The 26862-nt window shown below is 33.3% G+C and overlaps 1 protein-coding gene across 3 annotated transcripts in view; it reads right to left on the reverse strand.

Annotated features, from left to right (window-relative positions):
* ATRNL1 (attractin like 1) overlaps window positions 1-26862 on the reverse strand; it is a 631157-nt gene that overhangs the window by 322133 nt on the left and 282162 nt on the right. Inside the window, exon 27 of one of the 3 annotated variants that reach the window (XM_074373562.1) lies at window positions 23467-24280. The exons of the other annotated variants lie outside the window; for them this stretch is intronic. Coding sequence (XP_074229663.1) covers window positions 24245-24280 — 36 coding nt within the window. The 3' untranslated portion in view covers window positions 23467-24244. Of the gene's footprint in view, window positions 1-23466; window positions 24281-26862 lie in introns of those variants that run through there. 3 annotated transcript variants of the gene reach the window in all.

Here is a 26862-nt window from a genome sequence, read left to right on the forward strand (position 1 = left end):
TATCTTTTTAATTCTCCTTTCAACTCACACAACCACATAGGACATTTCAGTAGTTTTAAACAATGGGTACTCTCACATCTTCCAGTATTTTCCAATGCTGTTTCCTCTACCCATATTGCCGTAACATTCTAACCAACTTCTCTAATGAGCAAATGCCTACTCATTCTTTTTTTTTCAAATTGAAGCACAGTTGATTTACAAAGCTGTGTTAGTTTCTGGTGTATGGCATAGTGATTCAATTATACATATCTATTCTTTTTCATATTCTTTTTCATTATAGGCTATTACAAGGTACTGAATAGAATTCCATGTTCCAACCCTATACAGCAAGACTTTGTTGTTTATTTGTTTTATAATATAGTAGTGAGTGTCCAAATTCTGAACTCTCAATTTATCCCTCCCTACTCCATCTCCCCCTGCTAACCATAAGTTTATTTTCTATGTCTGTGAATCTGTTTCTGTTTTGTAAATAAGTTCATTTGTGTCATTTTTTTTTTTTAGATTCCACATATAGGTGATATAATACAGTATTTTTCTTTCTCTTTCTGGCTTACTTCACTTAGTATGACAATCTCTAGGTCCATCCATGTTACTGCAAATGGCATTATTTCACTCTTTTTTATGACTGAGTAGTATTTCACAGCTTCTTTATCCAATCATGTGTCAATGTACATAGGTTGCTTCTGTGTCTTGGCTATTATAAACAGTGCTGCTATGAACATTGGGGTGTATGTTTCTTTTCAAGATAGAATTTCTCTGGATATATGCCCAGGAGTGGGATTGCTGGATCTATTTTTAGTTTTTTAAGGAATCTCCATACTGTTTTCCATAATGGCTGCACCAAACTACATTCCCACCAACAGTATAGGAGGGTTCCCTTTCATTCTTGGTAGCTAAAATGATACCTATTTGATGAGGCCTTTTCTGACAACCCACACTCCACCTCATGGTGAAATTTAGCACAATTTGTGTATTCTCACTTCTTTGTGTATATGGTTTGAGTATACTTGCTCACTGTGCTGTGAGCTCCCCAAGGACATTCTGACCTCTGCTCTTAGAACAATCCCTGGTATACAACATTTAACATTCATCTAGTCCTAAGTTTTATTTTTATGACAAAAATTTGCAACCTTGTATAGTCAGCCCAGATCTCTTGCTCTCAAAACCCAGACCTATACATCCAACTGACTTTATGTCCAACTGCCTAAATGCCCTCTTCCCCTGACTATCCATTAGGCATCTCAAACTTAACAAGACCAAACAGTGTTTTTGATTGCTGCCTAACTCCCTTCCTTGCATTTTTCTCTTAGTTCCTATCATTTCAGTTTATGGGACCACCATATACCCAGTTGTTGAAGATAAAACTATTGGTAGTATAGTAAGACCCGGTCTTTCTCTCTCTCATCCATTATATCCAGTCTCTAGCAAGTACTACATAGTCTACCTCTAAAACAAATACTTAATTTACCTCTGTCTCCCCACCTCTACTACCACCAGCTTAGTCCAAACCACCACCATCTCTTACATGGGCTGTGACCCTAGCCTACAAATTGGTCTCCCTACATCTGTTCTTGGTCCCCTAAAACCCATTCTCCACTCAGTAGCCAGAGCTTTCTGACTTTCTTTTAACAATTTTACTGTAATATAATATGCATACCATAAAATTCACCATAATGTATAATTCAATGGATTTTACTATATTTAGGGAGTTGTGCAACCATCACCACAAAACCTAACATTAGAACATTTCGATCATCCAAAAAGCAACACCTCGCTCATTTGCAGTCATTCTTCATTCTCACATTTAGCCCTAGGCAGTCTGTACATACTTGCCTTTTCTGAACATTTCATGTAAATAATCATATAATATTTATTTTGTGTCTGGCTTCATTCCTTTTCATTTTGTTTATTCCTTAACCAGTAGATGACTAATTAGATTGTTTCTACTTTTTCAGCTATTATGAAGAATGCTGCTATGAACATTCACATACACATCTCTTTGTGAAAAACTGTTTTCATTTCCATTGGGCAGATACCTAGGAGTGAGTGGAATTGCTGGGTCATGTAGTAACTGTATGTTTAACATTTTGAGAAACTTACAACTGCTTTCCAAAATAGCTGCAACACTTCTAATTCCTATCAACAAAGTATGAGGGCTCCAATTTCTCCACATCCTTGTCAACACTTGCTATTGTCTTTTTTATTGTAGCAGCCCTACTAAGATAAAATGGCATCTCATTGTATATGTGTATTTTTACTATTTTTTCATTATGCTAAAATATATATACCAAAATTTGCCATTTTAACTCTTTTTAGCATACAATTCAATGGCATTAATTACATTCATAATGTTACGTGACAATCAGCACTATGATTTCCAATATTTCTCCTCACTGCAAACAGAAACTCTGTACCCACTGGGTTCCACATCCCCCAGTCTCATTGTGATTTTGACCTGAATTTCCCTAGTGGCACTGATGTCAAGCATTTTTAATGTACTCACTTTCCATTCATATATATTTCTGGAGAAATGTCTAGTCAGATCCTTTGCCCATTTTTAAATTGGATTATTTGTCTTATTATTTAGTTGTAAATATTCTTTATACATTCTGGACACTAGACCCTTTTCAGATATGTGATTTGCAAATATTTTCTCCCATTCTGTGGGTTGCCTTTTCACTTTCTTGATGGTGTCTTTTGAAGTGCAAAATTTTTTCATTTTAATGTAGTTCAATATGTATCTTTTTTCTTTTATCACTTGTACTTTTGGTGATATATCTAAAAAAAAAAAATCATTGCCTAACAAAGTAATTAAGATTTACTCCTGTTTTCTTCGAAGTGTTTTATAGCTTTAGATCCTATACTTTTTGGTCTATGATACATTTTGAGTTAAATTTTTATATAGTTTTGATGTAATGATCCAAATTCATCCTTTTGCATCTGGTTATCAAGTTGTCCCAGCACAATTTGTTGAAAAGACATTTTCTGCAACTGAACTGTCTTGGCAGCCATACTGAAAAGCAGTCAATCATAAATCTAAGAGTGTTTTTTAAGTCTCAGTCTTATTCCAATGATTTATGGTTCTATCGTCTGCCTATATCACACTATCTTGATTACTGTAGCATTGTAGTAAGTTTGAAATCAGTAAGCACGTGTTCTCAAGCTTTGTTCTTTTTCAAGATTATTTAGGCGATTTTGGGTTCTTCACATTTTTACATGAATTTTAGAATGAGCTTGCCAATTTCCTCAAAAAGGTCTCCTAAAATTCTGATGTGTATCATGTTGAATCTGTAGATTACTTTGGGGAGTATAGAGCAATCTTTAAAAACATACATCATGTAATTTAATTCCTGCATAAAATCTAATGGCTTCCTATTCTACTTAAAATGGAACCCAAATTTACTGAAGAAATGAATTCAACACGGGAATCTATATTCATCTGGAATGATGAGGCAAATCTTTGTTAAAGAAGTGACATTTGAACTGTAACCTGAAAGATAAATAGGTATTGACAGGTGAAAGGGTAAGAAACCCAAGTAAAGTCAGCATTTCTGGTGGAGAGAACCATGTGTGTAAAGACCCTGCAGGCTCTTTGATGAATCTTCCTTGGGGTTTATCAATTTAACTAATTTTTTTTGAAGAATCAACTTGGGGATTCATTGATCTCCTTATTGTACTTCATTTTCTGTTTCATTAATTTCTGCTTTTATCTTTCCATTTTATTCTGTCCATTTCATGTGACTTTAATTTTGCTCTTTACCTAACTTTCGATGTGGATGCTTATGTCACTAACTTTCAGCCTTTCATGTTTTATGATGTAAGCATCTAAAACTACCACTTTCTTGGTATGCACTGCTTTAGCTACATGCCACAAAATTTTGATATGTAGTATTTTATTTATCATTCAATCAAAATTTATTTAATTTCTTTTATAATGTTGTATAGGACCCATGGTTATTTAGAATGTATTCCTTAATTTCAAATAAATAGAAATTCTTATTTATATTCTTGTTATTTAGCTCTAACTGAATTTCATTTTGGTAAATGAATAAACTATTTATAAGTTTCCATGTATTTAGCATATTATGCAAATGATTTTAATAATCTGGATAAAATAGATAATCCTTATAATAGTCTAAACCAACAATTTCTGAAGAAGAAGAAAAAACTGTCAGAGTTAGCCTTCCAAAAAGCAACAGTCCAGACATTTCCACAGAGGAATGCTACCGAGCCTTAAAATAACAGAAATCCCAATGGTATTTAGACTGCTCCAGAGCAGAACACAGGAAGGAATACTTCCAAATCTTATTTATGAAGAGAGAATAATATTAATGCTAAAGGCTGAAAAAGATTACATGCATAGAAAGAAAACTACAGATAAATATCTCTTACAGATGTGGATGCAAAACTCTGAATTAAACAAGCAAATAGAATCCAGGAACACATTAAAAGAATAATTTATCATGACCAAGGGGATTTATTACAAGATTGTAGGGATGGCTAAATATAATAAAATGTTATTACAATATAACATATTGCTTGATTTAAGAAGAAAATGATGTATTTACATAGATATTGAAAAGATATTTGATACAAATTCTTAATAAAAATACTCAATAAAATAGAACTATGATTAAATATAATTTCATGGATAAATCAATTAATCAATCAGTCCAAAAGCCCCAAGGCATCTTACTTAATGGGAAATCATTGGAGAGGTTTCCACCAAGGTCGGGAACAAGACAAGGATGTCCACTATCAGCACTACTACCACTAACATTGTATTGTAGACGTTAGCCAGTAAAATTAGATGAAAGAAATAAATCTAAGGTATAAGTATTAGAAAAGAAGGACTAAACCTATTTTCAGCTGATGTGATTATGTACTTGGAAACTCATAAGCATGAACTGAAAAATGATTACAAACAATAAGAGAATTTAGTACCCCATAAATATCTTAAATTAATAAATATAAATCAATAATACCTATATTTGCACAAACCTGTGTGTGTCTTATGTCTGTGTTTATAAACTTAAAAGGCAATATGCAAAATCTACTTAAAGAACACTTTAAAACATTCCTTGGGGACATAAAAGTAGAACAGATGGCAGGACGTACTATGTCCTTGAATAGGAAAACTCAAAATCATAGAGGTACCAATTCTACCTAAATTAATTTATAATTTTAGTTCAATATCAATACATATACCATTAATCTTTGTTTTTCTCCAGAATGTAACAAACTGTTTGTAAAGTCTATGTATAAACAATTGTGCAAAAATACAAGATAAAATTATAAAAGCGAAAGAATGAGCAGTAGCTAACCTACCAGAGAGAAAATATATTGCATGGCCTCAATATTTATAACAATGCAGTAACTGTGGATGAACAGACAGACCAATGGAAGCAAACAACAAGCACAGAAATTGTAGAAATTCAGAATGTGGTAACAAGAACATCTCAAAATATTAAGAGAAAAGAATCTATCAATAAATAGGTGTAATAACCTAATAGCTACCTATTAAAAGCTAAATTTGGATCTTGGATCAATCAAATATTTAAATGTGTGGTAGATTAAAGATGTGCAAACAACTTTCATCACTTCTTCCATAAAGAAATGGGACAATCTATTTCTCCATACCTTTGAATATGAGCTAGTCCTGTGACTCCTATTTCCCATATAATGCAGTTAAAGTGATACTGTGAAAATTATAGGCCAAACCTTTAACAGAAGCTGCAGCTGCCACTACTTCCTTCTCAAAATTCGGCTACCAAGTTATTAGAAAAATCAGAAGCCACGTGGATAGACTCACATACAGGAAAACTGAGGCCCTTAGCCAATGGCCCCAGCTGAGCTCTTAGACAAAGACCAGCCTATCACTAAGCCCTATTTCAAGAGGAGAGGATTCTTCAGCCCCAGTGATGCTGCTTCAGCTGATGCTACGTGGTGGAGAGCTGGGCCATCCCTGCGAAACCCTGCCCAAGTTATGACCAAACAAATGATTTTTTGTCATTTTAAGCCACGAAGTTTTGAGGTGGTATGGAACAATGTAGCAGCTGAAGGCAATGGTTTGTTCTCTCTCACAATTCTGCGTGTTATCCAGAAAGTTCTGCCCCACCTGATGTTGGCTGCTGTGCTGGGATGGCTGCAATCAACTGCAGGCTCAGTTGAGAACTCACCTGGGCTGAAAGGTCCAGCCACCTGGATACTCTGCCTCATCTGGGGATGAATGCAAGCTCAACTGAAGCTGTTGTCTGATGGTGATGGTTCTTCCTGATACAGGCCTCTCAACTGGGGCTGCCTTAATACATGCTGCTGGGTACCAAGGAGTATTTCATTAGTAGGCTTCCCAGTTGGAAGAAGAACTGCCAGCTTAACAAAGGACCAGGCCTCGCACTGGCAAAGCATCACCACAGCCACAATTGACTGCGCAAAGCAGTCAGAGCCCCAGGCGGGAGTCCATATAGAAAGGGAGCACGCAGAGTGTCACTATCTGGACACGGGGTCATTGCGGGGTCACCAAAGCAATCGTCTACACAAAACGTAACGATGAAGCCATAACATTTCTAGATGAAAACATGAGAAATTCTCTTAAAATCTTGAGGTGGGCAGTCTTTCTAACTCTGACTCAAAATTCCAGAAGCCACAAAAGAGAAGTTTGAGAGATGTGACTACATTAAACATAACACCTTCATATTAAAAAAAAAAAAGTAGGCACAGAATCAATAGCAAGCTGGAGAACATACTTACAACTCACACCAGAGAAAAAGAAAGCTAATCTCCCTAAGTAGAAAGAGTTTCTAGAAATACAGAACAACAAATCAACTATCGAATAGAAAAGTAGGCAAAGGACATTAAGAGTGCAGAAGAAGAAAAACAAACAGCCCTTAAACATAGGCAAATATTCTTGACCTTACTCTTACTCAAGGAGTGCAAGTTAGGATCACTCTGAAATACCATTTCTCCCTTATCAGTTGGCAAAAATCCAAAGTCTGGCGACATACTCTTCAAGAAGTTGGTGGGGAAATACAGTGGTAAAACTGTACTTTCTGGGAAAAGCCATAAAAATTACAAACGTGATTACCATTAAGCCAGCATTCTTATTTGGATTTTATACTGTAGATATACCCTACAACACATAAAAAAATAACCTGTATGAAAAAGTGTCAAGGACTAAAAGAAAAGTAAGTGTCCATTTATTGGGGTTAAACAAACCAGGATACAAACATCCTATGAAATACTATGTACCTTTAAAAAAAGGCATAAAGAAGATCTGCAGTGCAAAGATATTGAATTTATATTGTTAAATGACAAAAGTTATGTGTAGCAGAAGATGCATCCCACGTTTCTTCATTCTAAAATGTGAATTAGTTCACATTTTAATATTTCTGACATTGTAATTCACTTTGTAATTCATGCCATGTCACTGTTGAATTGCCAGCACTATTTCTTTCTTGATAATACATAAAAATGTGTATTGCATTGCATGATGTCTCATGTTTGAGGAAATAAAGAAATATATTACTTTCATGTAAGAAATGAAGCAAATAAGATTACATACTTGCATTTGCTGATATTTGCATCAAAAAAACCCTGGAAGGACACATAAGAAACAGTGCTTTGCGGGGGCACGGGCTGGAGGGGTGGACAAGGTTATAGCTAGATGTGAAACTCCTCAATTGTAAATGTTTATTTTGTTTTGATCTTTGAACTATGTAAATGTATTACTTATCTTAAAATGAAATTTAATTAAAATAAAAGCATACACTGCAAAATCCATTTCAAATTATTCAGAAGAGCCTACATTTGCTTTTACTCTTCACATCATATATGATGTGAAGATAAATGTGAGTTTTGGCCAAACATGAGACTCTGCTCAGAGCTTTACATTTAGGATCTAAATGCTGGGAAAAAAAATTTAGGGTAACATCCACTCCCTGTAGACATTATCAATATGGCTTTATGGTCAGTACTAACTGAAAATACTGGTACCAAAGTGATGTTGTTGGAATTTAAAATCTACCATACCAAAAAAAAAAAAAAAAAAAAAAAAAGCTAAAACATGACTTTAGTAATCGGATGTCCTATCTTCAGTGGATATGCTTTATTTGGTTTAATGCTCGCATACTCAGATTATTAAGATCACTTTCAATATTAAATTTTTGGCATAAAAAAAGATGAAGCCAATTAGAATTTGTTCCATTTCTAGTGAACTTCAATATTGAGAAAGGACTTACCATAATATCCTTTTTCCTCCAGCTGAAATAACACATATCACTAAGATTTAATAGCCTGCACAAAGTGAGCTGGCCACTTACTATGTATGACAGTTACCTCTGCCAGACGTGATTCTATGTACCCACACTCATAAAAAGTTATTCCACTGTTATCGTTAACTGCCAGCTTTCAGTGTCAAAGTCACCTCCATTTGAAATCCAACAAACATTTATCTTAAGAAAAATAAAAAGTAATTCTAAGCACAATAATGAGGCATATTAAGTAGAGTAACAACTAGATAAAGGATGATAGTATTCAAGCTGCCAACAAGTATTTCACTCATCAAGTAGCAAGGCTATAAAGGTTTTCTAAAGGTTAAACAAAAAAAGAATCACAGACATTGTGATTGTTACTTATTATGCATCACTCTCCTTGCAAGCACTTTCTAGAGGATTTATTTGCTTTTCACCATCCTAATTAAACTTACTGTTATTAAAATGCCTCCTAGTTTTCACTAATGAGCAGATAATTTGCTAATTATGAGATGTAAAAAATGAGTAAGTCTTCATGAAATAAGGACAAAATATGTTCCTGCACTGATCTAAAATTACACCTTAACATGGACTTTGAAATCAGTGTATGATTTTACTTTTCAATTAAAAATAGGCTAAAACTATCAACAGAGAGGTCTAAGTGAAATGAATCTTAACAATTCTTGATCTTTTAATAGGTTGTTGGCATGCACAGCATCCCTGACCAATTCATCTGATATGTACTCTTAATTAATATGTGCATTTCTTGTCAAAATAGATTCATCAAAATGGAAAACAAATTTAATTAGGCAATCCCTAATTTTTAATTAATCTCTACAATAAAATGAGATGTTTTTGTGGGGAAAAAATGCCCAAATGCATCTTAAAAAATTTTTAAAACACAGTAGTTCATTTCATCACACATATTAAAGAAAAAAGAGAGCACAGTCTAAATAAGCATTAACTCTAATTTGTAAAATTTTACTTTATTTATTTTTATCTATTTTATTTATCAATAAGCTATCATCCAAGATACTAATATTCTAGAAAATAATCATCTAGCTGCATAAGTTTCCACAAGATTCTACAATCTTTAGAGGTGTAAGAATTTTTCAAAGTTTTAAAACGAAATGCAACATTTGTTCACCCAATATTGGGTAATAGCTAAACAATGTGTGTTAAGAAAACATGATATTCTTGACAAATACTTTTCTGCATGACATAGCTGGCAGACAGGTTACACCACTTACCATGTTTTCTCCAAAACTGGATTTCAGTTGCCAGTAATCAATGTATGGTTCGCCAACTCGTGCGCAATTAATTGGTTATAAATATGTTGATGCCCTCACTTTGGGGGAAGCCTCCAAGGGGTTTGTGTCAGAGCCCCTGGGCAAGGACATCCACATTCACAAAAAGTCCTCCCTACCTACCTAGCTTATCTTACAAACTTATCCTTTTATTGTGTATCTTGACATGAAATAGGCTAGGTAGCATAATATGAAGATAATAGCATTATTTCTAAATATGGTACACGTAATAAAATACTTTACGTACTTTGGCAGTTTCACCTGTTTCAACTAATTGACAAAATAACCTACAGTAGTCCATACAGGTTACAATTTAGCTTCCTTATACAATCCATTCAGACTCCTCAAATACTCATAATAGCCTCTACAGTATCGTGCAGCAACACAATTGTCCTAAAATAATAGTGCATTTTAATTAGATTTTGCATTTCAAAGCATTTTCTATATAGAAAATATTTTTATGCAACTTATATCAATAAGCTAAGATAAAAGAATAGCCAAAGGTTATATGTAAATTACTAATTATCTAAAGGAAGCAAAGCTGACTTACTGCTTAATTCATGTTAGCTCATCTGTTAGGCAAATAACTACTTTGAAAGTAACAATAAATTGTCCACATCTATTTGAGATAAATGTTTTCTATTCAATGATATAATACAAAACCAGCCTCTAAGAATAGTGTATTTCTCTCATTTTGATTAGAAAATTATGGGCTTTATATAGAGTTGTTTAAACAATTATGTATGATTTTTGAAAGTCAAAGATAATGTTCCAACTATAAACCTCACTGGAGTCCACCGTCAGTACTTCAGGATGTACTAGGAAGGAATGAGAAGCTAGTATCTTTAGTGAGGCACTTTCAAAGGAGTAGACTAACTAGGATCTTGCTAAACTGCATTGTATTGAAATTAATGTTATTTTACAGTAATAACTTGGAATTTTAAAGAAAAATATCCTTTTATATTTGTAGAAAAATTTAATGGACAGCAATAATTTAAAATATAGCCAAAAGAGAAATTTCCAATACAAATGATGACTTCTGGGTTTTTAATTATAATCTTATATATTTTACTTGAAAATACTGATCATGTGTAGATTCTAAATTCAGATGTTATTGTAAATTACTAGCAATTGGAGAGTTTGTGCCTCAAAATCATTGTAAGCCAATTTCTAAAGAAAGAAAATAGGGCTAAGGTAGGTAGATACAAACTGCTCTAAATGCACTAGGTGGATGACCAGGACTTGAGTGCCGTAAGTCCACACTAGCCTTTAACACAATGCTATAGTACAACTCAGAATTGCATGGTTTAATGACCTACAATTATATAGTCTTTCTATCTACATCAACATAAAAACTAATTATTTACATATAGTTATTTTTAACTCAAATGAAGGAAAAATAGCAGAAGTCAAATTTACTATTATTTTTCCATTGATTCATGTTTCAAAGAATTTATAACATGGCCTAAGGCAGTTTGCCAATATTTTAATTTAACTCTCTAAGATTATAATTTAGCTTGCTGTGCCTTAAATCTGTTACTGAAATTCTTAGTAATTTTCCTTATATGGCTATTATAAACGAGTCAGAGCAATGAGTTTTTAAGAGGTACTCTATCAGAGCGTGGCTTTAAGAATTATTTCTCAGAATTACATAGCTAGAGTGGTATCCTGGAATTTTTACAAAAATCTCTTTGAAAGAATATTCTAAGTGCATGATTCCACTGTAGAAATAAATTGTAAAGAGAAAAAAAAGTTTTCAAATGATCAAAATGTGATATACCATGAAAATATCAGTTTATATATTTTGACTCATAATTAGATATGAAATATCATTTAGTGATAATTTAGAATTACACGAATTCATTAGAATTTTTAAATTAAATGCTAAAATCTGACAAAAAGGGTGCATATAGTACGCTAGCATTAGAGTAAACAATGTTGGAAAAAAATGTATGTTCACATTTACTTGTGTATGCATTAAATTACTTCAAAAGAATACAAAAATAAAACACTCTAGTAGCACTGACTGGCTCTGAGGAGGAGAAAATTAAGTGACTAGGAAACAGGTGCAAATTTTGAATTCTGAAACAGATATATCACTAATTAAAAACATATTAAGACAAAATGCAAAAAGTGAAACAAAAATGATGTTTGATTTGATAGCAATCTGCCCATGTTTACACACAATACAAAGAAGAATTACTTGTAAAACTCTCTTCCAGCACTAGAATAAAATTTTGTCATATCAAATTACTAAGGAAATGGAAAACAAGTGTCTAGGAAAAAAGAGAGGTTGAAAAATTGTGTTCGTCCTTAGTAACTTAAAGAACAGGAACCAATTGGCCATATGAAATGAGTCTGAATGAGCTGTGGGAATAAAGAATCAAGCTGTGTTTGCTTGCCCTTGGTTAAAGCATTGGCTGGAATGTAACAATGACTTCAGACTCAAATTAATTAATATACTAAAATAGCTAACATTTTCAATATTAGATTCAAGAATTCATTTAATATACAACTCTAATAGGGGTTTTCCTAAATATCACAATTAAAGTATATGATTCATTTCTGTAAATGACAATCATTTTAGCAAATTAGAAGAATTTTAAAATAAATAAATACAATATACTATATAACAAGAATACCAGGTAATTTCTAGATAATGACAGAATGTGTCAAATGCCAATTTAGTATTATTTCCAGTATATAATGTGACTCTTGGGGACAGAAAGAAAGGAGAATTACCTCTCTTAAGGGAACATCAAAATCAACCAGAGTAGGCTTTTTCAAATTATGCTGTTTTGAAACATCCTCTTTCATTGAGAATCCCTATTACAGTAACCCTCTACTAGTGATGGAAGTTGTACAATATCTAGATGTTTAAATTTATTACTATTTTCATGTTCCTTATAATATGGTTGAATTACTAGGAAAACCAATTCTTCAGGATGCTCTTATCATAAAAGCGCTTTTATTCTGAAATAAAAATACACAGTGATAGAACTATATACTGTTAGATAACTAAACTATTTTGGGACAATTAATAAGGAATGCATTACAGTAACTACGTTCAAGTGATAATTAAAAAAAAAGTTGCTAGAAGCAGATTTTCTTTCCAATTAGAACCAGTAGAATATATTTTAAAAGTTTATAAAGAGAAGAAATTTTAGCTCATAAAATTACACATACTGTTACATTAAGTATTAGGTCTAAATGTATATATAAATACTGAAGTATTAATAGTATACAGCTGGCAAAAAAAAGTGTATGGTGGGGGTGGTGCATAGTAGGAGGCAGCAGGAGGAAGGAGGAGGGGTGCTCAAACACAGATGTGAAAATTATGGCACATTCTTTAAATGGGGGAAATTCTGTATTAAAAACTACTTATAAAATATGAATGATGTTAATATGGAATGCTGGTAGTATTATCACTTGTGCATTCAACACTTAATGTGTCAAGTCCTAGATGTTAATATAATTCAGAGAAATTCTATCTCCATCATTCCACAATAATTTATGCAATACAAAAAAGATCATACACTGCTGCTTTGAAAAAGGTATTATTTTAGCACAAGCAATGCAAATTCAGATAAAAGAAAATTTCCTTTTTACTAACCAGGTATTTAGATGTAAGAGAGAGAATATATTAGTCCCTAGTCATCTGGTGGATGTAAATAAAACAAAAATGGTCTTCCCTTTTACACTTCTGTTTCTTTTTTTATATTGACCCATATAAACGATTGTAAATGAGAAGCATCTGCATTAGACTTCAAGGATAAGATGTAATTTACTTCCTTCACTGTACTATATTAATTAAAACTTCATGTACATTACAAGACACCAAGATTAAATAACCAGTTAAAATGTGTGATTTTTTTGTTTTAAGTTCAATCAACTATATGGCTGCTTTATCTACACAATTCAATGACTGTTACCCAGTGCAGAAGTGGAAAGGTTAGTGTCAGACTGAACCACTGAAAGTAAATTCCTCCACAACAAAAGGCAGGAGTGGAGGGTGTATATACTCTGTAGGTACAAAGGCCCAATTGAAGCAAATACCCCTTAAGGGTTATCTATACTTGGAGCTCTCCATTCCTCCTTTCCTCTCTCTCTCCTTTTCTAACAGCAATTTTGACATGTTCATATACAATACAACTCACCCATTTAAAGTGTAAATTAAATGATATTTAATTTATTCACAGAGTTGTGTGACAATCAACACAATCTAATTTTAATTATTTTCATCACCCCAAAAAGAAACTCTGGATCTATTAGCAATCATTTACTATCCAGCCCCCAACTCCTCACCCACCAGCCACCTTACAACCCAAGACAATCATGAATTTACTTTCTGTCTCTATAGATTTGTCTAATGTTGTCAAGGTTCATCCATTGTTATAGCATCTATCAGTACTTCATTCCTTTTTAAGTACAATATAATATTCCACTTACAAACAGATCACACTTTATCCATGCATGTGTCGATGGACATTTGGGAGGTCTGGCTTTATGGCTATTATGAATAATGTTGTGATGAATGTTTGTGTACAAGTTTTGTGTAGATCTATGCTTTCACTTCTCTTCAGTGTACACCTAGGAGTGGAATTACTGGGTCATAAGGAAACTTTAACTTTTGAGGAATTGCCAGATTATAATACAAAGTGGCTGCATCACTTTACATAGCTAGCAACAATGTATGATGGATTCAATTTCTCCAGATCTTCACTTAATTTATTACTTTCATTTATAGTGATAAATGGTGATACTTACTGGTGAATATCGGTAATTAGTGGTGATAAATATTGGTGAATAATAACATATATTATTGCTGATCATAACCATCCTAGTGGGTGTGAAGTGGTATTTTGTGGCTTTTATTTCCATTTCCTGGGTGGCTAATGCTGCTGAGCATCTTTTCATGTGTTTATTGGCCACTTAAGCATCTCTTATGGAGAAGTACCCATTCATAATACTTTGTCTATTTTTAATTGGATCAATTTTTTTTTTACTATTAAGTTGTAAACATTCTTTATATATCTAGATACAAGTCATTTATCATATAAATGACCTGCAAACATTTACTCTCATTCTTTAGGGTCTTTTTACTTTCTTGATGGTGTTCTTTGAAGCACAAAAGTTTTAAAATTTTGATGAAATCCAATTTATCTGTTTTTTCTTTGGCCATTTGTGTTTTTGGTGTCATATCTCAGAGGACTTTGCAAGATCAAGAAATTTTATTCCTCTGTTTTATTCTAACAATTTTATAGTTTTAGCTCTTACATATAGTTCAATTGACCCCTCTTCATCTTTGTAGATGATATGAGGTATGGGTCTAGCTTTATTCTATCCAGGTGTCCAACATTATTTGTTGAAAAGACTCATATTTCCCCAATTTAACTGTCTTAAAATCTTTGCAGAAAATCAACTGACTGTAAATATAAGGATTTATTTCTGGACTCTCCATTCCATTCTGTTGATCTATAGGTCCATCCTTATGACAGTAGCTCACCAAATTGATAAAGTTAGCCTTGCAGTAAATTGAACTTAGGAAGTGTGAGTCTTCCAGATTTGATCTTCTTTTTCAGAATTGTTTTAGCTACTTGGGGTCCTTTGAATTTTCATATGAATTTTAGGATCCACTTGTCAATTTTTACAAAGAAGACAACTGGTGTTTGGATGAAGATCACACTAAATCTATTGATCAGTTTGGGAAGTACCACCATCTTAACAATACAAAGTCTTCCAACCTATCAACTAAGAATATCTTACCATTTATTTAGGTCTTCTTTAATTCCTTTCAACAATGTTTTATAGCTTTCAGACTATGCATTTTATACTTGTTTTTTTAACATTTGTTCCTAAGTAATGTATTCTTACTATGTTATTTTAAATTGTTTTATCAATTTTACTTTCAGATTGTTCATTGCTAGTATATGGAAATATAAATGATTTGTGTATAATGATCCTATATGCTGCAACCTTAATGAAATCATTTATTAGTTCTAAAAATCTTTTAGTAGTTTCCTGAGTATTTTTATATATAAAACATGTCATCTGCAAATAGAGATAGTTTTACTTCTTTCTTTCCAATCTGGATGGCTGTTACCTCAATTCCTTGACTAATTGCCCTGGCTAGATCATCTAGTGCAATGCTGAATAGAGGTGTTAAGAGTGGTCATTCTTGATTTGTTCCTGATCTTAGGGAATAATTCTTTAAGTATGATGTTAGCTAGCTATGGGGTTTTTGTAGGTGCCCTTTATCAGGTTAAGGTTGCTTTCACACCTACCTCGTTGAATGTTTTATAATGAAAGGCTGTTGGATTTTGTCAAATGCTTTTTCTACCATCTATGGAGACTCTCATGTGGTTAGTGTCATTTATTCTATTGATACAGTGTATTATATTCATTGATTTTCATATGTTGAACCAACGTAGCATTCATGGGATAAATCCTACTTGGTCATAGCGTATATGTGCTGTTGGTTTCAGTTTGCTAACACTTTGTTGAGGATTTTTGTGTGTATTCATAAGGGATATTGGTTGGTGCTTTTCTTTTCTTGGGATGCCTCACTCTGTACTTGGTATCAGGATAATATTGGCCTCGTAGAATGAGTTAGGAAGTGTTCTTTCCTTTTCTAATTTTTAGAAGAGTATGGAGAATTGGTATTAGTTCTTTAAATGTTTGGTAGGATTCACCAGTTGAGCAAGCTGAACCTAGCCTTCTCTTTGTGAATATTTTTAAAAATAAACCTTATTTCATAATAATTTTAGATTTACAGAAAAAGTAATTTTTCAGAAATTTCAGTATGTCTTACACCTAGTTTCCTCTATTAGTATCAACTTGCATTAGTATGGTATATTTGTAACAATTAATGAACCAATATTGATACAGTATTATTAACCAAAGTCCATACTTCATTCAGATTCTCTTAGATTTTAACTAGGATCCTTTTTATGTTCCAGGATTCTTTCTAGGACATCACATTACATTTAGTAGTCATGTCTCCTAATGCTTGGCAGCTTTGATGAGTACTGATCAAGTACTTTTTAGAATCAGATATTGTTCTTCAACTAGGACTGGTTTAATGTTTTTCTCATGATTAGATTAGAGTTATGGGTTTTCAGGGGAAGACCACAGAGACACAGTCCCATTCTTATCGTATCATATCAAACATACACACTATCACCATGACTACTCTCTGTTGATGCTGACCTTGATCACCTGGCTATGGCAGTGTTTGCCAGACTTCTCCACTGTAAACTGACTCCATTTTTACTCTTTCAACTCTTTTAATACTGTATTCTTTGCAAGGAAGTCACTATATTCAGCTCACACTTAAGGAGTGTGCAGCTATGCAACTTACTTACAGGCAAAGTATCTGCATAAATTATTTGGAATTCTTCTGCATGGGAGAACATCAATTCTCCCCATTTCTTTCTTTATTCAATCACTTGTTTATATCAATATGGATTCACTGATATGTATTTTATACTTGGGTTATAATCTGAAACTATTTTACCGTTCAGTTTTCCAGTTTTGATCATGGGGGCTGTCCCTGGTGGCTCTAGTGTCCCCTTGAGTGACTCTCATTATTGCAGTGCTTGTGTGTGCATGTGGGTGTGCATGGGGGGTGGGGTGTTTGAACAATTCCTTAAATTTTGGCACTACAAGAAGCTCCAAACTCAGCTTGTGTATTTCCTGTTCCAGTTCTAGAATGAGCCAATTCTCAAAAAAGCCCTGGTTCCTTTCATCAGAAAATTGTATTAGAAAGCAAGATCTGGGCACTCGACCTGCTTGTTGCAGACAGGATGTTGATCCATCAAGTGGGAAATTTTAAAATTACTAATGCAATTTTTTGCTTGTTGTAGGTCTAATTTGGATTTTATATTTCTTCTTGAATCAGTTTTCACAGTTTGTGCCTTTTTAAGAATTTCCCATTTCATCTAAATTATCCAGTTTGCTGCCATACAGATGTTCATAGCATACCCTTAGAAGCCTTTTTATTTCTGAAAGGTCAGTAAGAATATTCCCTCTTTCCTTCCTAATTTTAGTAATTTGAGTCTTCTCTCTTTCATTCTTGGTCAGTTGAGCTATTTTGTCAATTTTGTTGATCTCTCAAAGAACCATATTTTGTTTTCATTGATTTTCTCTGTTGTTTTTCTGTTCTCTATTATTTCTGCTCTAACCCTTACTATGTTCTTTCTTTTCTGCTAGCTCTATATTTAGTTGGTCCTTTTTTTTCTAAGTGTCTTAAGGTAGAAGATTAGGTTACTGATTTAGAATCTGTTTTCTTTTAAATATTTGCATGTGTCACTATCCATTTTCCACTGAACACTCCTATAGCTGCATCCATAAATTTTACTATGTTGTGTTTTCATTTTCATTGATCTCAAGGTATTTTCTAATTTCAGCCAGTATTTCTTCAAATATTTTTTCTGCTCCTCTCTTTCTCCATTCCTTCTGGTACTCCCACTATGCAAATATTGGTCACTTAATGGTATTCTGTATCTCTCTGAGGCTGTGTTTATTTTTCTTCATTCTTTTCCCCACTCTGTTCTTCATGTTTCTCTATTGACCTATATTCAAGTTCATGAATTCTGCCAGTTCAAATAGCTGATTTATGGTTTAGCTTGTTGTCCTCACAGAGTTATCAGTCTCATCTATATCACTTACCACCACAATCTCCATTGTTTTCAAGAGAAACGTTAGGGTTGAACTTATTCACAATTTGTCCCAAATAAAGTCAGTTCACTTAGAGGGAGACTGAATCTCTCTTCTTACAACCTGCCTCTCATTCTAGGCAAAATGTCCGTGTCACCACTCCAGAGCTGGTAGTAGGGACAGCGGCTCATATCTCTCTTGAATAATTCATCTGTTTCATGAGGAGGGTGCTTGACAGGTGTGATAGCCTCTTGTGTTTCCAGATTGTCTCTCCTAGCCTGAAATCTCCACTCAGTGAGCAAGCTGTGATGAGGGCAACTGGGGACCTGGTACTCTCAGCCTGCTGTCCCTAGGAAAGAGCTTCTGTGTTATAAAAGGGGGCCTGGTGAAAACAGTGAGCCTCCGATCTCAACTGCTTTTACCTGGAATAGAACCTCTGCAGTAAAGAACTGGGCGGGGAAGGGGATAAGAAATGCTGGTCATACTAAGATGAAGAGGGGGTAGGAAGAAAGCAGGTCATGGCTCAAATGCGACAGACTTGCTTTTTTTTTTTTTTTTAAACTGATATTTAGTAGGTTTTCCTGAGTAAATATTTCTTCGTTTGTTGTACTCACTTAGGACAGATTCCAGAGATTTAAAATTAACATTTAAAAAAAGACAGATTTCCACAAGTTACAGTTGTTTGTCAATTCTAACTGGAGGCCTGTGGAGCTCCGCCTGCTGTTGTTCTGGAAGCTGTCTCCTCCCATTCTCTCTTAATCTCACATCAATGGAGGTTTCATAGCCATCAGTCCATTCAAATCGCTCTTGTTAAGGTTCACCAATTATCTTCAAGTGTTAAATCCAATGGCCAGTGTTCAGTTATAATTTTATTCTACCCTTTGAAACAGCTGATAACTCTATCCTCCATGCAGTGTTCCTTCACCTTCCAGGAGCCCACATTCACTTAGTTTTTTCCCCACTTCACAGCACCCTTTGATGATTCTGACTTCCTTAGCTCACCTACTATAATTAAAATACCACCGACCTGGTGGCTTAAACAAGGGACATGTATTTCTCACAATTCTGGAAGCTGGAAAGTCCAAAATCAAGGTGTTGGCAGACTTGGTTCTTAGACCGGGCCATCCCTGGCTTTCACACAGCCACCACCTCACTGCATGCTCACATAGCCTCTCTCTGTGTACTGGCAGAAAGAACATGCTCTTGGGACTTCTCAACTTTTATAAGGACACTAATTCCATTATGGCTGTACCAACCTCATGTGAACCTAAATACTTCCCAAAGACCTAATCTGCAAATATCATCACATTGGGGTTGAGGGACTGAAACAGAAATTTGGGAGGGGACCCAAACATTCAGCCTGTAACTTTGCATTTGAAGGCCTCAGGGCTTCTTTCTCATCACTTGGTGAAATAGATCATCCAGTCCCATGGCTTTAAATGCCACCTATATCTATATACTGAGATTCTCAAATTTATCTCTCCTATTCAGATCTATTTCCTCGCGCCAGAACCAACTCCTGCCTCCTTGACTTGTCTAGTTAAATGTCTAACAGACACCTCAAACGTAGCATGTAAAACTTGAACTCCTATCTCCAAACCAATTTTACTTGCAGTCAATTTTGTCTCAGTTGATGGTAACTTTACAGTTGCTCAAACAAAAAAGTCTGAAGTCATGCTTGGTTTAATATTCTTTTGAAGTCATGCTTGTTTTAACTCCATCTCATACCTCCCCATCCAACTAACTTGGTTATTATTTTCAAAACATATCCATATCCAACCACTTCCTGCCATGCCCACTGCCACCTCTTGATCTGAGCCATCACCATCTCTCACCAGGCACAGTAGTAACATCCTTACTTGTCTCCCTGTGTCTGCAGGTGTCTGTTTGTACTCTAGTCTCAACATAGCAGTAGAATTAACGGTTTAAAATTCAGATGCTTTTAACTCGAGTCACTGAACTCCAATCTGGAAAATCATTCAGTCGTTTCCCATATCTCTAAGTGTAGAACCAAAGGAGAGTTTCAGTGCTAAAGGTACATATTAGAATCCAACTGTGGGCTTAAAAAATAGGTTTATCAAGCTAAGACTCAAAGAAATACTGATTTCCTGGTCTGGTGGGTGTGGAACAGCAGAGTGGCACCCAGGGATATATAAATATATTTTTTAAGATCCACAGATGATTCTAAAAGTCCTACTGAATTGAGAACCACTGTGTTAGAGCAGATAGGGAGGAGGAAAAGAATCCAAGATATACAGGAGTTGCTGTTACTAATATTAATGCATAAAATACCGCTCATCATTCTTTATTTCACATATCAACTACAACAACAGCAAACTTTTGTTGAAGTCTGGTAAGTAATAGGCAGTGGGGTGTGATTTAGCATGTTTAACTCATTTAGTGCCAAAACGAAAACTTATAAAGTAGGCTTTACCATATTTTATTGATTCTAAGACATATTTGTTTTCACATTTTAATAATCCCTGAAATTTGATGTCATACAATCAATGAAATTGTACAATGACTACTGACCAGATGGCAGTTACGATACAGTTGTCATCACTTGCACAGACACAAACTTGATTATTCTAGTCAATGACATTGTGTTAAATAAGCAAACTGTTTTCTTGAGGCAAAAAGTGATTTATGAAAAACTGGACTACGACTGTAAACAAGTTTGGGTAATACCGTAACCAGCTTAGTTTGCTTCATCTTTGCTTTCATTGTATATAAGAGAATGATATGTAATAAAATGTGTACCTAGTAATTCTGTAAGATTCCTTTCAATAAGTAAAAAAAGAAATATTCTTGGTATCAAGAGAGCACTGTGCCACAGTTAACTGGCAGTGTTTTCTTTTTCTTTCTAAGCGGTACATCAAATAATGATTGATTGTCATAATAGCACATGAGATGCAGCATATTCCCCCTACAACAAACAGATTCATAGGTTACGTTATAAGTGGCCAATTAGTGAATGAAACCTATTCAAACTCAGGCTATTTCTGAAGTCCCTTGTATTGTTCAGAGGGCTTGAATTTTGGAATCTGACAGATTTAATTTAAAGTTATAGCTCTTTTATTTACTAGTTATAAGCTTAGAACATAGCACTCAACTCTCCACAAATTCCTCATGTAGCTAAAAGGGAAATAGCAAATATCTTCCAGTGTGAGGATTAAATACTATTTTTGTAAAATGCCTAACTCCAAAATGTTTCCTTCACTTTCCTGAAATTGAATTACTTGCTTGTGTTATAATTATGAATTAATACAATCATCCTTTTTTACCAGATACCAATTCCAGTACCCAGAGATAATTGTAGTAATTCTAAAATTTCAATGAATGTAAGGCATGTGCGTGTTTGTATACGTGTTTGATCTACACAAATATAAACATTAAAAATTGAATCAAACATTTCCCAGCTAGTAATTTATTTTTAAGATCTATAATCTTTTGAGAGCTGTGATTTTTGTATGGTTTGTTCACTGCTATATCCATCTAAAAATGTGCTTGGAACAATAATAATTGTTCAATAAATATTTGTTGAATGCAGAAATAAATGTTTCATTTTAACACATACCTGTTTAACTCATTCTTAGTTTTCAGTTACATAATAATCACTGTAAGAAAGAATTATTTCAAGAATCTTTTCGAATGACATGAAATTGCTTTGAGATACAAAAACCCTCCAAAAATATCTTTGTATGAATATATTTTGGAAAAGTAGGAAGACATATCTTTATGATATATTCCTAGAAATCTAACTGTTGAGTCATAGAGTTTTTCTTTTACTTTTGATAGGTAATACCCTGAGCGAACATTTTTTATTTTTGCTTGTCCAATATAACTCACATTGTTTTGAAAAATCAACATTTTACTTTGGGGAATTAGTCTTTTTTCTCTCTCTTAGTCCATGGGGATTTTGTGGGGTTGAAGCCAGCCCTCAGTTGCAGAGTGAGCATTTATGTTGGAAATAGGGTTACCAAACTGAGCAAATAAAAACACAGGATGTTCAGGTAATACTGGCTTTTAGATAAACAGTGAATATTTTTAGTATAAAAAAAATACATATACATTGAAGACATATTTATACACAGACACTTGTGTGTACCAGATATATAAGATTTTATAATCAAGTTAAAATAAAAGGAAATCAATATTCCTGGCCATTTCTTAATTTATGTAAAAAATTGGATCTAAATTAAGAACAGTGTACGTATGTATCTGTGAGTATCCTATTGAAAATGTTTTAAAGCTATGGATTTCCTTAAAATGGGGTTCATGTCTTTTGCATATTTGCAGCATTTATCAGTCTGGAATACTGAAGGAAATTAATACATCTTTGTTGAATTTAGCAAAATGGAAGCTCTACATCTACGATGAGATCTCTGGGAACAGGTTTACAAGATGAGAATCAGTTAACTTTCAAATCTTATGCTCCCATATAGACTTGACTCCTCAATTCATTTTTAAGTAAAATTATGCTAATTTTTAAAACTATGCAGAACATCTGTAATTTCTAGTCTTACAGGATAAAATAAAAAATTTAAGCAATGGTAATCATATTTTACAAATACAAGAAAATGATAAACAAAAATAAGTTATAGTGAGGCCATTAACTGCAAAGGTAGGCATTTATTTGAACTTATTATTTAATAATGATTTTAAAAATTCTTGCTTTTTTGACAGACATGTTTTATGGAGAGATTTATCTAGATATTAAAATGTTTAAAACATTAAAAATAAAATACAGATCTTAAGGTACTAAGAAATTCTACAAGAAGCTGCATACACTACCTAACTAATTAATTTTAATTTCTCCAGCTAAAGTAGCATTTTCTCTTTATTTTATGCCCACTCCCTCTCTCTAAATAAGCTGGATGTCTGAAGAGGCAGAGTAACTCCCTTTGGTAACACTGTTGCACTGCATGAATGATATTTAGAAGAGAACACATTTACTACAAATTTAGCCTCTCAGAATATTTCATCATTAATTATTTAGTCATGATATAATGGTATTATTACTTTTCTTCTGTTTTTTGTGCCTATAGAATAGTTAGATACAGAAGAAAAGAACTAATGCATTTGCCTCTAGAAAGAATAGTTCATCACTCAGAGCCACTAGATTCCTACTTATGGGTTTTAGTTTATTATTTTTAACTCAAACTTCAGGCTGATCATGACTAATTCAGATCTAGGTTTTACGCTGCATGATTATGAAATGCGCAGCAAAGCAGAGCATCATGAACTCAAACTCAGTTACTCACTGGACACTGTCTTATCCCAGGCAGTGTTGGTTTTTATTGATTTTTAAGTATTAGAGATACATACCATACTATGAAAGATAAGCAAATAATGTGACAAAGCTTTATACTAATACATTTTCTATTCCTTTAAAGAACTATAAGTTTAAGTGAATTAAAGAAAGAAAACTTCCTGGTACAGCAAATGTAATGATTCCAAAACATGGACCCACCACCAATACGAAGTTGATTAAAAACCACCTTACCTTTGCCTGTGATATCTATTCTTCTAAGGGTTTTCAAGTTAGATTTCAATGGAGGCATACTACAGTTATGCCACTCAAAATACACGGGAATAAATGTTCTCAACTGAAAAAATCAACTTCTTGGTAACTATTAAAATATGCGTGGTATTTTCACTCATGTTAGTCAAACATAAGATTAAATGTCTTTATTGCAAGGGGTAATTGTAATATTTTGATGGGCCTATTGATATCTACTAAAAACTCAAATTTCAGTTTATAAATGAAGATAATATATTAGGTATGACAATATTATTTCAAAAGACTCCTTTGAGTATATCCTTGGTCCTAACAAATGTTTTTGTAACATAATGACTATCTAAAATTGAATGTGCCATTTAAACTAAAGGTTTTCAATCCCTCTGTAATAAGTATGAGCTAGTTAAAAACTCACCCCTCTCGTATAATATTTGCACTGGTCAGTGTTCACTTATTGTTTCCACTCATTAGCACAGCGCCCCCTACACACATGCAAACTTCCATATTCCTCAGAGCGTTATCACAGAAATAAATCTGCAGCTCCCCTATGAAAAAGTAATGTTAAAATTGAAGTCCTTTATAATCCCACTTTTGTGTTTTTAAGAGCCCCTGAATTCTTAGGGGTAATATTCAAAGGCATAACATTAATAAGGGGCTTCTGATATTAAAATTATAACACTAATGTGTTTGTTTATAAAAAACCAAAGCTTCAAATAGTTAAAAATAAAAAGCAATATGACTCCTGGTTGAATTAACACAATATATTAAAAAATGTCCAAAGATAATTTTCACTTTAAAACAGTTCTTATATTTAGAAAAGCAAGTAGTACAATTCCTGTAGCAAAATTACAAAAATATTAAGAATGAAGAACACTATAAACAATCTTCATTTACTAGTTATAGACAAATTGACCTTCTACTCCTCATGAGGTCCTCTGAGGTTTATAATAATGGATATCTTAATGTTTTGGGGAAAGTATATATTTACCTAAAGAAAAAGTATTGGGTCATTTCCTTTTGGGAATATTAGTGTTAATCTAATAGTTAAAAATAAAAAGATATAAAAACACATTTTACCACTATTACATAAATGGGATTTAGCATATTAGTTACAACTAGTGTAGTTAAAAGTCTTTGAGCCTTTAAATCCAAAATGACAATATTTTAATAATATAAAAGTCATTATCTAAATAGATGTCTGGTAGTCATCAAAATAAAATCATCTTTACTTTGGGTATCTACTTATGAATAGGACATCCAGAATTTTGTGTTTAAAAGATGTAATAAAATTAAATATGATAAAATTCCTTGTAATATTTTTAATATATGATATTGTAACATGACAAGACCTGTCAAGAAGACAGATTTTGTATTTCAGTAGAAGTACCAAATTAAATGCAAATGTTATTGTATTCTTTAACAAAGACTCACTATCTAGACGAATATTGGAAAGAAGGGCATTAAACTGAGGGACTATAAGAGGACTTGGTAGCACTTAGGTTAGAAGCACAGATCAGAACTGGCCCAGTGGTCCCTAACCTAGTTCTCCGTTCTGTTTCTCCCTCGTTCTCATCATGTGCAACACATTCTTTGAAAGATTTTGATTTCCAGTCAAAAGATAAATTCATATTTGCATTTTTAAAGTCAAAGTAATATCAGCTTGCCAGAGCTTCTGAGAGTATGCAACAAACCACATTACAATACTGAAGTGATATAATATTAAACAGAAGCAATTTGTCCAATTTTGAGAAACATGGAGCGTTTTATAGTTAAATAAACTATTCCCATTATTTTTCTCAAATACTTAATAGTTTTTAAACTTTAGTCATTACATATAAATATTCCTAGAGCTCTAGACACTTCAAACAGAGAATAAGTTATAGAGTACAATCCTTTCTCCACAGAGGAAAGGAAATTCAATTAGACCATTTCCCCATATTCAGAAGCGAATTAATGGCAAGTTGTGCACTGATCTTTTCACAACGCTACATTCACACAGCTACATTTTATACACTTTAGAAATCGAGTATGTAAACATTACTATTCACAGTGAAGTGGGAACCCAGGCTCCCTGACTGGTTCTGACTTCTTTTCTAATGACTGAACTGTCATCTGCTCTGTTCCAGCACAGAAGGCCTTCACACCGCCTGCCTGCCAACTGATTTCCCCTTGCACGGACCTAAACTTTAGCCTTAAGAAATTGTCTAATGTGTGTAGAAGATTTTTCACCTCCACACAGAATTCCACTTTCTGCAAAATATTTGTTTTTAATAAGCTCCTTTTAAATTGGAATACTTTTTATTCATAAGATCACACCAAGTAAATTCTCATTGATGTTGCATTGGCCATATATATATACATAATCAGAGAGATCAAGAGAATTAGGGTAAATAATTTATTTTCAGGGAAGAAGTGTCAAGTTTTCAAATATATTATAGGTAGGCACTGAGCTTTGATGGATTTTTGAAAATAGAATGATTAAAAAGAACTCATGTCATTCACTAATTCTATAGATAGCCTGGTATAGTCTAGATTGTTCTGAATTATAATCTTATATGTGGAAAATAAGAAATATGCAATTATACTGCTGCTTTATATTGTTGCACAAAATTATGCATACAAAACTATACTGAGAAGGGCAACAGCAAATAGAATACTAATAGTACTAATAGAATATAATAAGAAAATACTAATAAAAACAGAAACTTGCTTTTTCATTATATGAGGTATAGAACAATAAATCTACTGCACACTGAGGAGCCTCAGATTATTAGACTCCTTTTTTCCTTTTGATTAACTAATATATACATAGTTAAGAAACTTCATTTATCTAACATATTTATGTCATCAGTTGTTATTCTGTAAGACTATTACTGTTTTTATCAATTTTAGGATTATAAGAAACATACATAATTAATTCTGACACAGAAAAGTATCAAACTGAAGTGTAATTCAAATACTTGGGTTATCAGATACTCATGAAATGGAAAAGACTTTATTGCCAAAATAAATCTGAGGCAATAAAGACCAAAAATTAATATTTATGCCTCAAAAGTTTCTTTTCAATTGGAACAGAGACAGTTATAAAAATAAATTATTTTTTATAGTATAACTAAATGCCTAGATT

This window comes from Camelus bactrianus, chromosome 11 (genome assembly GCF_048773025.1).
Source record: "Camelus bactrianus isolate YW-2024 breed Bactrian camel chromosome 11, ASM4877302v1, whole genome shotgun sequence".
Classification (NCBI taxonomy): Eukaryota; Metazoa; Chordata; class Mammalia; order Artiodactyla; family Camelidae; genus Camelus; species Camelus bactrianus.